We start from the raw sequence: 17145 nt of genomic DNA, 5'->3' as shown, positions 1-17145 counted from the left end.
TTCTGGCTTTCATGGTTTCCATGGAGAAGTCAGGTGTAAGTCTGATAGGTTTACCTTTATAAGTAACTTGGCCTTTTTCCTTTGCAGCTCATAATATTCTTTCTTTATTCTGTATGCTCTGTGTTTTGATAATTATATGGTGAGGGGATTTTTTTTTGATCCAGCCTATTCGATGTTCTGTATGCTTTTTGAACCTTCATAGGCATATCTTTCGTTAGGTTGGGAAGTTTTCTTCTATAATTTTATTAAATATATTTTCTGGACCATTGAGCTCCACTTCTTCTCCTTCGTCTACTCCTATTATTCTTAGGTTTGGTCTTTTTATTGTGTCCCATATTTCCTGAATGTTTTGTGATGAGAGTTTGTTGTACTTGCTGTTTTCTTTGATCAGTGTGTTTATTTTCTCTATGGTATCTTCAGAATCTGAGATTCTTTCTTCTAACTCTTGTATTCTGTTGGTTATGCTTGTTTCTGTAGACTCTGTTTGTTTACTTAAATTTTCCATGTCCAGCAGCCCTCTGTTTGTGTTTTCTTCTTTGTCTCCATTTCATTTTTCAAGCCTTGAACCGATTCCATTATTTGTTTTATTGTTTTTCCTTGGTTTTCTAGGGTATCATTCACTGATTTATTCAATTCTTCAAACTTTCTGTTATATTTCTCATCCATTTCTATAAGGGCGTTTTTTACATGCTGTTTAAGGGCGTAAGTCACTTTCATGAAGTCAATCTTTTCTACTTCTTCTTGATTAAGGTGTTCATGTCCTCCCGTTTTGAGGCGGCTGGTTTCTGGTGGCTTCATGTTGCTTTTCAGCTTGTTGGGTGAATTCTTGCCTTGGCGTCTGCCCATCTCTCCTTCCCAATGCTCCCTTATGGATCTTCTTTTACCGGTTCAGGTCTCATTGCCTACCCAACGCTGGTTCTCCCCAATGTTGGCTCTCCCCAATGCTGGCTCTCCTGGCGCCAAGAGATCAGGCCTGGCGCCAAGAGACAGGCTGGGCTGGGTGATGTTATGTGTAGAAAGAGGGAGGTGGGGCCAAAGTGAGGAGGGTTCTGGATGGAAGCTGGGTGGGCTAGGAAGAAAGAGGCAGTATGCAGGGAGTAGAGGCCCTGCAGAGAGCCCAAGAAGGATAGGGGGCCAAGGAACCTCTGATCTCCCTGTCCCAGGCTGGTGCCACTGGGCCAAAAACTCACCCCAAAGCTGGCTCTCCTGGCGCCGAGAGATCAGGTCTCCGTGCTGGTTGGGCAGCTCGCAAACAAAGCACCTACCCTGCTTGCGGCAGGCAGGCCATAGAAGCAAAGGAACTCCCGCCCGCTTGGGGAGGATTCGGACCCAGTGCCCAGACAGGCTGGGCTGGGTGATGTTATGTGCTGAAAGAGGGCGGAGGGGCCGAAGTGGGGAGGGTTCTGGATGGAAGTTGGGCGGGCCCAATGCTGGCTCTCCTGGCGCTGAAATATCAGGCCTCCATGCTGGTTGGGCCGAATGTATACAGCTTTAATGTTTAAGTAAACTTACAGAACCGAGGTTCCCGCGCAGCCATTTTACAGGAGGCAGGAAAAAGGGAAGAGCTGCCTCCCAAGAGCCCAATTTATCTGTATGCATTCGCCCGAGGCAAACCCGCCCCCTAAAGGGGCTGCCTTAACCCTGAACAAGATCCCAATTTTCTCTCCAGCAATTTTGTCTACTTCCCATAGCCAAGAGGATAACTATATGTTTTTCCTTGGGTTCACCGTCTTATTTAGCTTCTTTAGGTTTACCAATTGTAGTCTCTGTGACCTTTATTTATGGCTAGAAACCAATTATGAGTGAGTACATCCCATGTACATCTTTTTGGGTCTGGGATACCTCACTCAGGATAGTGTTTTCTATTTCCATCCATTTGCATGCAAAATTCGAGACGTCATTTTTTTTTTTTTTACCACAGCGTAGTACTCTAATGTGTATATATTCCATACTTTCTTCATCCATTCTTCATGGAAGGGCATCTAGGTTGTTTCCAGGTTCTGGCTATTACAAATAATACTGCTATGAACATAGTTAAACAAATGTTCTTGTCATATAATAGGGCATCTCTTGGGTATATTCCCAAGAGTGGTATTGCTGGGTCCAGGGATTGAATAAATGGACCTACTAAGACTGAGAAGCTTCTGTAAAGCAAAGGACACTGTCACTAAGACAAAAAGGCAACCTACTGACTGGGAGAAGATCTTCACCAACCCCGCAACAGACAAAGGTCTGATCTCCAAAATATATAGAGAACTCAAGAAACTAGACTTTAAAATGCTAATTAACCCAATTAAAAAATGGGGCACTGAACTGAACAGAGAATTCTCAACAGAAGAAGTTCAAATGGCCAAAAGACACTTAAGGTCATGCTCAACCTTCTTAGCGATCAGGGAAATGCAAATCAATCAACTTTGAGATATCAGTACCCCATTTTTTAAAAATTTATTTATATCAAAAATTTCCACCTTCTCCCATTTCCCTCCCACTTCCCACTCCCTTTCCCTCTCCAGTCCTAAGAGAAGTTAGGGTTCCCTGCCTGTGGGAAGGCCATGGTCCTTCCCCCTCCATCTAGGTCTAGGCAGGTCTGCATCCAAACAGACTAGGCTCCCCACAAGCCAGTACATTCAGTAGAATCAAAACCCAGTGCCAATATCATTGACTTCTCAGTCAGGCCTCATTGTCAGCCACATTCAGAGAGTCTTGTTTGATCACACGCTCTATCAGTCCCAGTCCAGCTGGACTTGGTGAGCTCCCACAGTACCCCATTTCTTAATTGGGTTAATTAGAATTTTAATGTCTAGTTTGTTGAGTTTTTTATATATTTTGGAGATCTGACCTTTCTCTAATGCAGGGTTGGTGAAGATCTTCTCCCAGTCAGTGGGTTGCCTTTTTGTCTTATTGACAGTGTCCTTTGCATTACAGAAGCTTCTCAGTTTCAGGAGGTCCCATTTATTCAATGTTGCTCTTATTGTCTGTGCTAGTGGGGTTATACGTAGGAAGTTGTCTCCTGTGCCCATGTGTTGCAGTCTACTTCCCACTAACTCTTCTGTCAACTTCAGTGTGGACAGATTTATATTGAGGTCTTTAATCGAATTAGACTTGAGTTTTGTGTCTGGTGAGAGATATGGATCTATTTTCATTCTTCTACAAGTTGACATCCAGTTATGCCAGCACCATTTGTTGAAGATGCTTTCTTTATTCCACTGTATACTTTTAGCTCCTTTGTCAAAAATGAGGTGTTCATAGGACTGTGGGTTGAAATCTGGGTCTTCTATTCGATTCCATTGGTCGACGTCTCTGTTTTTATGCCAATACTAAGCTGTTTTCGTTACTGTAGCTCTGTAATAGAGTTTGAAGTCAGGGATGGTAATGCCTCCGGAAGTTCCTTTCTTGTATAGGATTGTTTTGGCTATCCTACTTTCTTTGTTTTTCCAAATAAAGTTGATTATTGTTCTCTCAAGGTCTGTGAAGAATTTTGTTGGGATTTTGATGGGGATTTCATTGAATTTATAGATTGCCTTTGGTAGAATTGCCATTTTTCCTATGTTGATCCTACACATCCAAGAGCATGGTAGAGCCTTTTGTCCTCTTCAATATCTTTCTTCAAAGCCGTAAAGTTCTTGTCAAATAGATCTTTCACTTCTTTGGTTAGTGTAACCTCAAGATACTTTATTCTATTTGTGGCTATCATAAAAGGTGAAGTTTCTCTAATTTCCCTCTCTGCTTCTCTATCCTTTGTGTATTGGAGGGCTCCTGATTTTTTTTTAGTTGATCTTGTATCCTGCCATATCACTGAAGGTATTTATCAGCTGTAGGAGTTCTTTGGTAGAGTTTTTGGGATCACTAATGTACATTATGATATCATCTGCAAATAATTAAAGTTCGACTTCTTCCTTCCGATTCGAATCCCCTTGATCTCCTTTTGTTGTCTTATTGCTGTTGCTAGAACTTCAAGCACTATGTTGAAGAGGTATGGTGAAAGGGGACAGCCTTGTCGTGTTCCTGATTTTAGTGGAATGGCTTTGAGTTTCTCCATTTAATTGAATAGTAGCTGTTAGTTTGTTATATATTGCTTTTATTATGTTTAGATATGATCCTTGTATCCCTAATCTCTCCAAGACCTTTATCATAAAGGGGTGCTTAATTTTGTCAAATGCTTTTTCAGCATCTAATAAAATGATCATATGGTTTTTTTCTTAAAGTTTATTTATATGATGTATTACATTGATAGATTTTCATATGTTGAACTAGCCCTGCATCTCTGGGATGAAGCCTACTTGATCGTAAGGAATAATTTCTCTAATGTTTTCTTGGATTCGGTTTGCCAGTATTTTATTGAGAATTTTACATCGCTGTTCATGAGCGGGATTGGTCTGCAATTCTCTTTCTTGTTGGAGTCTGTGTGGTTTAGGTATCAAGTTAACTGTAGCTTCATAAAAAGAATTTTGCAATGACTTTTGTTTCTATTATGTGAAACACATTAAGGAGTATAGGTATCAGTTCTTCTTGGCAGTTCTGCTTAAATTATGCATTAAAATCATCTGGTACTGGGCTTTTTTTGGTTGGGAGGTTTTTTTATGACAGCTTCTATTTCCTCACAACTTATTGGTTTATTTAAATTGTTCACCTGGTCTTGGTTTTATCTTGGTATATGGTACTTACCTAAAAACAAGTCCATTTCTTTTAAATTTTCCCACTTTGTGGCATTATAGGCTTATGTAGTAAGACCTAATGATTCTCTGAATTTCCTCAGTGTCTGTTGTTATGTCCCCCTTTTCATTTCTGATCTTGTTAATTTGTGTGTTCTCTCTGTGCCTTTTCATTAGTTTGGAGAGGGGTTTTTCAATCTTGTTCATTTTCTCAACGAACCAACTCTTTGCTTCATTGATTCTTTGGATTGTTTTCTGTGTGTCTATTTTGTTGATTTCAGCCCTCAGTTTGATTATTTCTAGTCTTCTATTACTCCTGGGGGAGTTTGTTATTTTTTTCTAGAGCTTTCAGGTGTGTTTTTAAGTCTCTAATATGAGTTTTCTCAGTTTTCTTTATGTGGGCACTTAGTGCTATAAACTTTACTCTTAGCACTAATTTCATAGTGTCCCACAGGTTTGAGTATGTTGTTTCTTTATTTTCGTTGAATTCAAGACTTTAATTTCTTTCTTTCTTTCTTCCCTGACCCAGGGGTGGTTCAGTAGTTGACTGTTCAGTTTCCATAGGTTTGTAGGCTTTCTCGGGGTAGAATTGTTGTTAAATTTTAACATTATTCCATGGTTATCCGATAAGACATAGGTGGTTACTAAAATTTTTTTGTATCTGTGGAAGTTTGCTTTGTTTCCGAGTATGTGATCAATTTTCGAGAGGGTTCCATGAGATACTGAGAAGAAGGTATATTGTTTCCTATTTGAGTGGAATGTTCTATAGATGTCTGTTAAGTCCATTTGATTCATTACCTCTGTTAGTTCTCTTACTTCTCTGTTATGTTTCTGTCTGGTTGACCTGTCCATTGGTGAGAGAGGAGTGTTGAAGTCTCCTACTATTGGTGTGTGGGGTTTGATGTGTGCTTTGAGTTCTAGTAATGTTTCTTTTTCATATGTGGGTGCTTTTATATTAGGGGCATAGATATTCAGAATTGAGACTTCATCCTGATGAATTGTTCCTGTTAATGAGTATAAATTGTTGATCTCCTTCTTTTATGATTGACTTTAGATTGAAGTCAATTTTGTTAGATATTAGTATAGCCACACCCACTTGTTTTATTAGGTCTATTTGCTTGAAAACCTTTTTCCTAACTCTTTACTCTGAGTAGATGTCTGTCTTTGTGGTTGAGGTGTGTTTCTTGTAAACAGCAGAATGTTGGATCCTGTTTTCGCATCCATTCTCTTACCCTGTGCCTTTTTATAGGTGAATTGAGTCCATTGATATTAAGTGTTATTAATGACCAGTGATTGTTAACTCCGGTTATTTTTGTTTTTTGGTGGTAGATTATGTGTGTTTCCCTTCTTTGGCTTGTGTTTGTGGAGCGTTGTTAGATGTCTAAGTTATTGTGGGTGATTTTTGGTTCCTTGGGTTGTGATTTTCCTTCTATTACTTTCTGTAAGGCTGGGTTTGTGGCTATGCCTTGTTTAAATTTGTTTTTACCCTGGAATATCTTGTTTTCTCCATTGATGGTGAAGGAAAGCTCTGCTGGGTATAGTAGTCTGGACTTGCATCCATGGTCTCTTAATTTCTGCAGCACATCTATCCAAGACCTTCTGGCTTTGATGGTTTCCATAGAGAAGTCAGGTGCAATTCTGATAGGTTTACCTTTATAAGTTACTTGAAGTTTTTCCTTTGCAACTCTCAATATTCTTTCTTTATTCTGTATGTTTTGTGTTTTGATTATTATATGGAGAGTGGATGTTTTGTTTTTGTTTTTTTTGTTATTTTTTTATCCTGTCTATTCAGTGTTCTTTATGCTTTTTGTAACTTCATAAGAATATCCTTCTTTATGTTGGGAGTTTTATAATTTTGTTGAATATATTTTCTGGGCGTTTGAGCTGTAATCCTCCTTCTTCTACCCCTATTATTTATAGTTTTGGGCTTTTCATGGTGTCCCAGATTTCCTGGATGTTTTGTGTTAAGAATTTGTTGTATTTGAAGTTTTCCTTGATCAGTGAATTTATTTTCTCTATAGTATCTTCAGCACCTGAGATTCTTTCCTCTATCTCTTATAGTCTGTTTGGTTATACTTGTCTCTGTAGGTTTTGTTCGTTTACCCAGATTTTCCATATCCTGCCATCTCTCGGTTTGTGTTTTCTTCATTGCCTCCATTTCAGTTTTCAAGTCTTGACCTGTTTCCATTACCTGTTTGATTGCTTTTTCTTGGGTATCTTTGAGGGATTTATTCACATCTTTTCACTTTTTGTTAGTCTTCTCATCCATTTCTTTTTTTTAATATTTTTTAATTTATTTATTTATTAAAGATTTCTGTCTCTTCCCCACCACTGCCTCCCATTTCCCTCCCCCCCCAATCAAGTCCCCCTCCCTCCTCAGCCCGAAGAGCAATCAGTGTTCCCTGCTCTGTGGGAAGTCCAAGGAACCTCCACCTCCATCCAGGTCTAGTAAGTTGAGCATCCAAACTGCCTAGGCTCCTACAAAGACAGTACGTGCAGTAGGATCAGAAACCCATTGCCATTGTTCTTGAGTTCTCAGTAGTCCTCATTGCCCTCTATGTTCAGAGAATCCGGGTTTATCCCAGGCTTTTTCAGACCCAGGCCAGCTGGCTTTGGTGAGTTCCCAATAGAACATACCCATTGTCTCAGTGTGTGGATGCACCCCTTGTGATCCTGAGTTCCTTGCTCGTGCTCTCTCTCCTTCTGCTCCTGATTTGGACCTTGAGATTTATGTTCGGTGCTCCAATGTGGGTCTCTGTCTCTGTCTCTGTCTCCTTTCATCGCCTGATGAAGGTTAATATTCAGGAGGATGCCTATATGTTTTTCTTAGGGTTCTCCTTATTTTGCTTCTCTAGGATCACTGATTATAGACTCAATGTCTTTTGTTTATGGCTAGAAACCAAATATGAGTGAGTACATCCCATGCTCCTCTTTTTGGGTCTGGCTTACCTCAATCAGGATAGTGTTTTCTATTTCCATCCATTTGCATGCAAAATTCGAGAAGTCATTGTTTTTTACTCCTGAGTAATACTGTAATATGTATATATTCCATACTTTCTTCATCCATTCTTCCGTTGAAGGACATCTAGGTTGTTTCCAGGTTCTGGCTATTACAAACAGTGCTGCTATGAACATAGTTGAGCATATACTTTTGTTGTATGATAGGGCCTCTCTTCGGTATATTCCCAAGAGTGGTATTGCTGGGTCCAGGGGTAAGTTGATCCCGAATTTCCTGAGAAACCACCACACTGCTTTCCAAAATGGTTGCACAAGTTTGCATTCCCACCAGCAATGGATGAGGGTACCCCTTTCTCCACAACCTCTCCAGCAAATGCTATCATTGGTGTTTTTTATTTTAGCCATTCTGACATGTGTTTCACATCCTGTTTAATGGTCTCTAACACTTTCACAATGTTACATTTAACGTCTATTTCTTCTACTTCTTCTGGATTACGATGTTCAAGTCTTCCTGTTGTCTGTTTGCTGGATTCTCGTCTTTTCATGTTGCTTTTCAGATTGTTGGAGGAATTCTTGCATTGGTGCCTGCCCATCTCTTTTTTTCAAATGCTGTTAGGAGAGTCTTGTTGGCTTGGTCTGATCTTTGCTATGGCTACCTGTGTATTTGGGGGCTTTTCTTGGTCTGCCCTCTTTTAGGTCCCCTCAGCACTGGAGTTGTCTCTCAGATCCTCTCTACCCTGAAGTAGGCTGTGGTGGTGGATATAAGGACCCAAAAGATGGAAAGAAATGCTTGGGGGCAAGCTGGAACGGGATAATTAGAGAAAGGCATTAGCCAGGGAGAAGCCGTCTGAATGGCCAGAAACTTTAGGGGATTGGGGGTGCCTGTGCTCCCTTTCCGTGGTGTCAGGGCATTCGATTTGGCACACACTCACCCCTCAGGATGGATCTTCTGGTACAGGATCAGGACTACTTGCTGTCCAGAGACTTCACAGACAAAAGGTCTGACTTGCTGGGTAAAGGCTCAGCAGAACAAAGAAACTCCTGCAGCAGTTGCATTCTCCACTTTGTCCCCAGACCCTCAGCCCCAGAGTAGGATCCTATGAACCAGAAGATGGAAAGGGGTGCTTGGGGGGAAGCTGGGATGGGATAAGAAGAGAAAGGCATTAGCCAGGATACAGCCTCCACTGAATGGCCAGAAAATTTAGGGGATTGGAGGGTGCCTGCGCTCCCTTTCCTGTGTGTCAAGGTGGTTGGTTGGGCACACACTCACCCCTCAGGACAGATCTACTGGTATAGGATCAGGTCACTTGCTGGTCAGGGACCTCACCGACAAAAGGGCTGACTTGCTGGTTCCAGGCTCAGTGGAAAAAAGAAACTCCTGAAGGAGTTGCATTCACCAATTTGTTCCCAGACCCTCAGCCCCAAAGCAGGCTGAGTTGGGGGATGCTTTGACCCAGCAGATGGAAAGTGGTGCTTGAGGGGAAGCTGGGATGGGATAAGAAGAGAAAGGCAGTAGCCAGGAAGAGAAGTCCCTGCTGAATGTCCAGAAAGTTTAGGGGATTGGAGGCATCAGGCCAGTTGGTTGGGCACACACTTACCCCCCGGATGATTTCCTCATATTCTTTACTGATTTATTTAATTCCACAATTTCTATTCTACATGAATTTATTTAGGAATTTGTTCATGTACTATTATAATAATCATTCTTCTGAATTTTTAATTATTTCATCTAATGCACTATCCTGTAACCGATTTTTGTAGAATTGATAGTTTCTGAGGTATTGTGTTGTCTTGATTTTCTTTTCTGTTCCTTCATTAGAATATGTATATTTGGTAATAGGCTATTGGTTGGATTCTTTTGTTTTTATATTTTAGTGACCCAAATTCTTTAAAATGAAGTCTTTAAAAATTTATGTGTGATTAGTCTGTAATAGGGCTAAGATAACATTGTTTTCTACTTGACTGTGGCTGTAGCTCAATAGGTAAACTCTGATCCTACATTCTATTGGCATGTGTCTCAATTTTCAACACAACAGAAGAATACTAGTTGCAAAACACCCACAATTACTAACATAATATCTCTGTGAAAATATTTTGATTTTAAACAATGCCCTTTGAACTTGAGTGACTTTAGGTCTGTAGAAGAACACAGGTTATATTATGTGTATTAATACACATACACATGTGTTTCATCTGCATAAGCACAGTGATAAAGTATATGATTGGGGATTTTTTATACTTCAAATGTGTCTGAAATATGAAAAAGAATGTAATAGAAAATTAGGAATCTATTTTTCTCATCCACAGATGTTATAATAAAAATGTCTATCAGTACAAATTTTACGGATGTAAACCACTAGCATGTATTTTCTTCCACCTGCACTCCCCTAATTAATTTCTGCTATTATAAACATGATCCTACTGCACGCACTGGCTTTGTGGGAGCCTAGGCAGTTTGGATGCTCAACTTACTAGACCTGGATGGAGGTGGAGGTTCCTTGGACTTCCCACAGGACAGGGAACCCTGATTGCTTTTCGGGCTGGGGGGAGACTTAATTGGGGGAGGGGGAGGGAAATGGGAGGCGGTGGCGGGGAAGAGACAGAAATCTTTAATAAATAAATAAATTTAAAAAAATAAAATTAAAAAAAAATAAAGAAAAAAAAATAAACAAGATCAAAAGCCTATGCCTGGCCAAGCAGTTATGGTGAATGCTTTAGTGTCAGCACTCAGAAGGCAGAGGTAGGTGGATCTTTGTGAGTTCCAGACCAGCCTGCTCTACAAAGTGAGTTTGAGAGCAGAGGATAGTTAAGACTGTTACATAGAGAAAATCTTTCTCGAAAAACTAAAAACAACAACAAAAACTTATTCCTGAGGAGGCCATAGGTCTTAAGCACGAATCTGCTGATATTGTTTTCTAAATAAACACATAATCAGTGACATTCTAAATGTTTATAGAATAGTGTTGCTCTCAACGTTAGCTAGAGAAGCTTCTTGTTGCAGTGGGTGGTTATTAATGTAGAACCCAGAAAGCTGGTCAAAGCTCTGAAAAAGTGAGAATAAATGACTGTTGGCTGTTCAGCTGTATACAAGACACCATTCTGTTTTTATATGACATTGTCTTTTATCCTCCTTTCATATTGTTTGTCTTCTGTTTACTTTTATCATTGATCTAATACTATTGATACTACATTGATCTAACCCTATGCTTCCTATTTCCTTTTGATTCATACCCTTAATTACGAATGTCTTTTGGGAGGCATTTCTGAGACAGGGTTTCTTTGTGTAGTTCTAGCTGTCCTAGAACTCACTTTGTAGACTAGAATGGCCTCAGACTCACAAAGATCTGTTTGCCTCTACCTCCCAAGTGCTGGAATCAAAGGTGTGAGCAACCACTACCTGGCATAATACCTTTTTATGAGATAGATAAATGCTTAAATATCTGAAATGTATAAAATGAGTTTTAAAGGTGATTGTAATATTAAATTGTATTGCTAAAAGTGAAAATTTGAGTGTGTCACATAATAGATCATATGTTTAGTAGGTAACAATTGAAGAGAGTTGTACATAAATTTTTGGTTCATAGAAATCATGGAAAATGAACTGCATATAATTGATATTGGACTCAGAATCAAATACCTCATAAACTTGTTTCTTAAATGATAAAAGATCCCTGGTCCTCAGATTTTCAAAGACTAATAGAGAAATTCTTTTTAAACAGATCATCTCAGCACTTAGTAAAGCACTTATTATTTCTTGGACATTGTATATGGAAATTAAAGTTACATTTCCTAAAGTGGAGGCCATGTGGAGTCATTATTTCAACTCTCTACTCATTTCTGATAGTTGTTTGATGAGGCTCTGGATAAAAATGAATGATGGTGTGTTTATACATGTTAATGCAAATCACATTTATTTGATAGATTGAAGTAACAAAACCCAATTAAGAATCTTTTAGTTTGTGTATATTTAAATTACTAATTCTTATAATGTTCTACAGAAAATAACTAGTGCTTGAACATAAATGGAAATTAAGAATCCCTTTTCCTATATTTTAAATCTGTAACAAATCTATCTAGATTATACAGTAGTTTTGTAGGGCCTATTGCCTCAACAGATTGTGCATTATCGAGGCATGTATTATGTATACTAACTCATTATATGAAATAGTAACTATTAATTATAGCTTAATTTATGTCACATTATAAAACATTCTTGACTTTATTCTCTCTTTTTTTGACCACTGCCATGGATGATACGACTATTACTAGAAAAATGTCTAAAGAATGAAAAGTGCTTGATGATAATTTTGCATCTTTCATTTTTTGACTGAATGATGTTGATATTGGATCTGTTCCATTTTTATAATGTTCTAGAAAAGTACTTCTTCATTTCTTGCACCCAAACTTCCACTTTAATTTCAGAATATCAAAAAGATGCCTACCAGATTTCGAAAAGAAAGTGAACAACTTGAATATGCTATTGATCGTGTTCTTGTCACAATATCGGAAAGAAGATTGGCACGTAGTCTATATGGCACTAATGAAGAGCCTCCTGATAGCGTTATTACAGCTACCCTTGAACTGGTTAATATTGTCAACATGATATTAAACATTCTGGAAAGGTAATTCCTAATATCTGATATTTAAACCCATGACACAGTTGTATTTTCCCCTTTATTTTTTCTCAGAAATCTTAGGTGTGGAATAGATTGTATTTCCGTGCTTTCTTTTAAATATGTTTACAGCCATTTTATTGATTATATCCCTAGGATGATCAAGATAGTTAAATGGTTTCCTTTAAATTAAGAAATATTTTAGCGTATGACTTTTAAAATTCATTCAACAAAAGTAATATTTTTAAATGAGGGTTCCCTTGAGTTCTCTTTATACATTAAATTACACTCACACTTTCAAAAAGGCAGTGAAGTTTATACAGTCTTTGACGAATACTCAGAAGTTACACCGAACTTGTAAATGATCATATCTGGCTTTTGCATCAAAAAATGCTCTTTCTATGAGTATTAATTAAACTATGAACTTTTAATTAACTTGAGTTAGTCCTGTTACTAAATTCTGTGTTAATAAGAAAAGACTAGTAAAATAAAACTAATGATTTATAATTTTGTTTTGGTAGTAATATTTAGTTAACACTATTAGTATGTAGATATCTATACTGTTGTTTTAACCAACAACTATAATATTTGCTCTATGTACAAATGAGTCATCTCACAGATTACTCTGCTATTGGCTTCCTCTAGGTATTATATTTTTCAGGTAAGAAAGATTAGGGAGAGAGATAGAAAAAAGATACTATGTTTTGATTGACATTTTATATTATATTATGGTATATTATTATACCTTTATAATACATGTTACCTTTCTGAATCCTTTCTCTTTTTCAACTAATACTTGATTTTGAAACAATCTTATTCACATACATAAGGAATGAAGACAAAATTTCCCCAGGGGTTCAAAGAAATTTTAAATAATACCAGAGGAAATTTGACAAACTTAGCAGTTACTTTACTCTCTTTATATTTGACCTTATTATAAGCACCTATCTACAAAACTTCTGAAAGAAATCAAGCACAGAAAGCATACTCAAAAAGCAAGTATTCTGCAATAAGTTGAATTTAAAGAAAGGATTATATTGACCCTAAAGTAAAGATAGCCATAAGAGGAAGTAATAGAAAGACTTCCCAAATGTTTATAGTCTGTTAAATTAACATTTGATAATTCAATTTATTTGGTTTTCCCATTTTGTTAAAGTAGTCAGATTGCAAATCTTGCATCATAGTATTAGTATTAAAAGTCACTCTTGCATTTTTTCACTGAATTTTCAATATTAAGGACATGTTTACTCATCAGTGGAACTGGGTAACATTAGAAGGGTCTTGTTTGTTTCCACCTGTATTTCACAGAAAACTAATCTATAGAAAATGACCTCAACTACCATACAACATTTTCAAATGTAGTATACCATCTTAGATTTGTCTTTATTCTAACAGAAAATATTAAAATTTTATAGTAATTTTTATTTCTAGACTCAGGCTTAATAACTAGTGATGTCTAAGTAAGAGGGATTCGTGTTGAATATCATATTTCCCTAAGTTCAAGACAAAGTATACATTCTAAAATATAATATTTGTATTTGTATATCAAAATGTCTGTGGATGAAAACTTCAAAAATGACAGTGGTATGTTACCCTGAGTATACTATAAAACATATCAATATCTTAAATTTCCTTTACTTTAAATTAAGAAATTTCAGAGTTTCTTGGAAAGTAATTATGTTTTAGTGCTTTTGTCAGGACCTTATCTCACTTACTTTTTAGAAGATAGAAATACTTTTTAAAAATAATAAGGGCTTAGATCAGGCATGGTGATGTATGCCTTTAATCTCAACACTTGTGAAACAGAGACCAACCTGCTCTGCATACCAGTTTCAAGGCCTGCAGAGCTACATTGTCATAATAAAACAAATAAACAACTGGTCTTAAAACAGTTGCATAGTGTTTGCTTACCAACTATCTTGTCAAAAGGGTCAGCTAAAGTAATTTAATTGTTAATTCCTGCAGAAAATAATTGCTATTATTTATCCTCAATTATTTCTCCTTTCTATGACTTTAGATCTAAAGTGATATAATTAAAATGTATTTTTTTTCATTATTAGTTATAATAATGAAATCTTCTCAAAATGTGACATATTTTTACCTGGCTCAGCTTTTCTTAATCAGATCAATGTGTGAGACCTGATAATTATTTCAACTTTACTTTAAAAGGATTTACACACCTGATTAGTTGTTTGTACAAAAAGACAATAAAATATGTTTGAGAACTGAAGTTAATTCAGGAATTAAAAACCTAATATTATTTTGACCAAAATGATAAAATCTGGTTCTCTGACTTCTTCCTATGAATAATTCATCAATTTTGAAGGGTATAGTTATAAAAGGTTTAAACTTTAATAATGAGTTATTTGAACTATCTCAAATGACCTACAATGTATGAAAGACTGATTTATAAGTACTATAAGTTTATAAGATAGAACATCATTTTAATGTTTTGTTATTGGTAGCAAGATATATTTTAAAGTTCATTATAGAAGTTTTGAGCTTTTAAAAGTTTTATATTTGTTATGATAACAAATGGAAACCATAGCATCTTGGTGATGCTTATATCATTGTGTTATGTTTCCATTTGACATCTAAACTGAAAATAGTTTCATTGATTTGAGGTAGAAAAAAAATTATAGAAATTCATTTTGGAGTAACATAAAGTAATTGAGTACTAGTTGTCTAAGCATAAGTACCTAAACTTATATTTTTAAGTAAATATAAATTGACCATTTTTCTGGTGAAAATTAAGAAGTGTAGCAGAATTATGGAGTTAGTTCTTCTTGTTCAAAAGTTTTGGCCTTACAAATAAATGGGATGAAAATGGCCCAAGAATTTTGACCACATTTGACCCTGGATATAGTTGCAGGTGATGGTCCTATAGAGCCTCACGAAATACTTTCACCATCTTAGTTGTAAAAGCTTAATTATAACTCTAGCTAACTCTTTTTAAAAGTCTTTATTATAACTTTTAAAGAGGTAATTTGAATCTTTGCCTATGATAACAGTCTTTAGAAGTAGGTCTCAAAAATGGCATTTATTCAAACACCAGTCATTGTAATCTAAAAATTTAGAGGTATCTATAAATTTTCTTTCTTTCTTTTCTTGTTTTTACTGATTCATTGTGGGAATATAGAGAAACTCAGCACTATGGTGTTCTCTGGTTTGTTTTATATAGACAACCTCAAAATTTTTGTCCATTTTGAAAGATATTGATTGCAGACTTTTAGAATACAAGGTTTTACAAAGGAAATACTCTACCACTGAGTTAAACCTCACTTTGTTCGTATTATTCAGTTGAGGTAGAAGATATTTTCCACACAAACTGCATGTTTTTGGGTTTTCATCTCATGGAGGCCTCACAGTAGCAGAAGGTTAAAAGCTATGTTAGATATAAATAGGAAGACCCAAACTTTTCATTTAGCTAAATCTTAATTTATCTTAACTACTTTTTTCGTTTATGTTAAAAATAATACCAAATAAGATCATTTTTTATTTATTTCATCTACTTATGAATAAAATAATTTATATTTGGCCTGTCCTCCTTTTATTTTTATATAATTAGTCATTTACATAGTAAGTAAATCGAGAGAAAGGAAATCTAGAAGATAAACCTCTTCAACCTTTAAACATTTTTTTTCAATAAATTGAACGTGGGAGTAAGTATAAAAAATTGTATTACCATCTCTCCCTCTTTTTAGATTATAGAAATACCACATTTATTAGTGTCTATTTAAATTTGTTACATGCTTGATATACTACTGTGATGTTCTAGAATATAGCTATTTGCACATTATCTAAAATGCTCTATAATTTAAATTACAAGTTTCAGTTTCCTAAGGAATAAAATACTGTATTCAAAGAAACTCTGATTGATGGAATCTCTTTGTCACCCTTCCCTGGCAGGCCACCATTTGATTGCATGTCAGAATTTTCCAGTGTGAAAAATCATCTCATTAAACATATCACATTACTGAAACATTTCTCTGAACAGGTAAGACATAGCTTTGTTTTCTGTTCTCCATTCATATTTCTGATGCATTTACTTATGATGTTTAGTACATTTATCTTCACTAACATGCATACAACTTCTCTTTTTTTACCCTAATATTTTAACACTGAAATGCAGGTCTTTATTTTGTTATAAGTATGTAGAATATTCAGTGACTCAATTGAGTTGTCACCTCAAATTCCTTTCCTATTGTATCAGAATTTGCCCTCATTGCTGAATTGTTCTAAAATACTATTGAGCTTATCTGAATCCTTCAGATGTTCTCTGTTCTCTAGTAAGGACTATAGAGACTGAATAATTAGCTTTATAATTCAGCCATAAAATATATCACGTACTATATATCTTAAATTTTCTTAAGTATTTTTCATTTCTGTTAAAAAATGAGTACCAATTGCAATCTTTTTTTGAAATTTTAAAGTTCATCTATTTGTTGATAATCTAGGTAGTTTATATTTGATCCTTTTCTCTTTCATTCCTTTTATAACCCATTACTTGTATAGTAATTTAAGAGAAAGGAAATATTAAAAGTTAACCTACTCAACATTTAGTCTTTTTACAATAATTTTAACACATTTTTTTTAAAAAATATTCCTGTTCAAATATATGTATATGTATGCCCCTTACATTACCATCAGAATGTTGTAGTTATTTCTCCTTAAATGTTTCATGTTTATTTCACTCAATATTAAGCTCTTCATCATACTGCCGGTCCCAGATAGGATTTACTCCCCTAGCTTTTTCTATCATCCAAATACAGTTTATCTTTTAAGGAATATTTTATTCGCTCATTCATTTATTCATTCATGCAGACATTCATTTGTATAAACTTCCAATTCACCTAGTCATCCCTATAAAAAAAGGAAGAGTAGTTCTTATGCTTCCATTGGACACTAAATTTACATACATG

The 17145-nt window shown here is 36.0% G+C and overlaps 1 protein-coding gene across 1 annotated transcript in view; it reads left to right on the top strand.

The window, feature by feature from the left end:
- The window catches only part of LOC142840369 (uncharacterized), a 248668-nt gene that overhangs the window by 90222 nt on the left and 141301 nt on the right, over positions 1-17145 (top strand). The window contains exons 4-5 of the mRNA XM_075956922.1: positions 12033-12232; positions 16133-16220. Of these exons, the coding sequence (XP_075813037.1) occupies positions 12033-12232; positions 16133-16220 (288 nt within the window). The remainder of the gene's footprint in view (positions 1-12032; positions 12233-16132; positions 16221-17145) is intronic.

Source organism: Microtus pennsylvanicus, chromosome X (assembly GCF_037038515.1).
Source record: "Microtus pennsylvanicus isolate mMicPen1 chromosome X, mMicPen1.hap1, whole genome shotgun sequence".
NCBI lineage: Eukaryota > Metazoa > Chordata > Mammalia > Rodentia > Cricetidae > Microtus > Microtus pennsylvanicus.
This window is presented reverse-complemented; position numbering and strand designations above follow the sequence as displayed.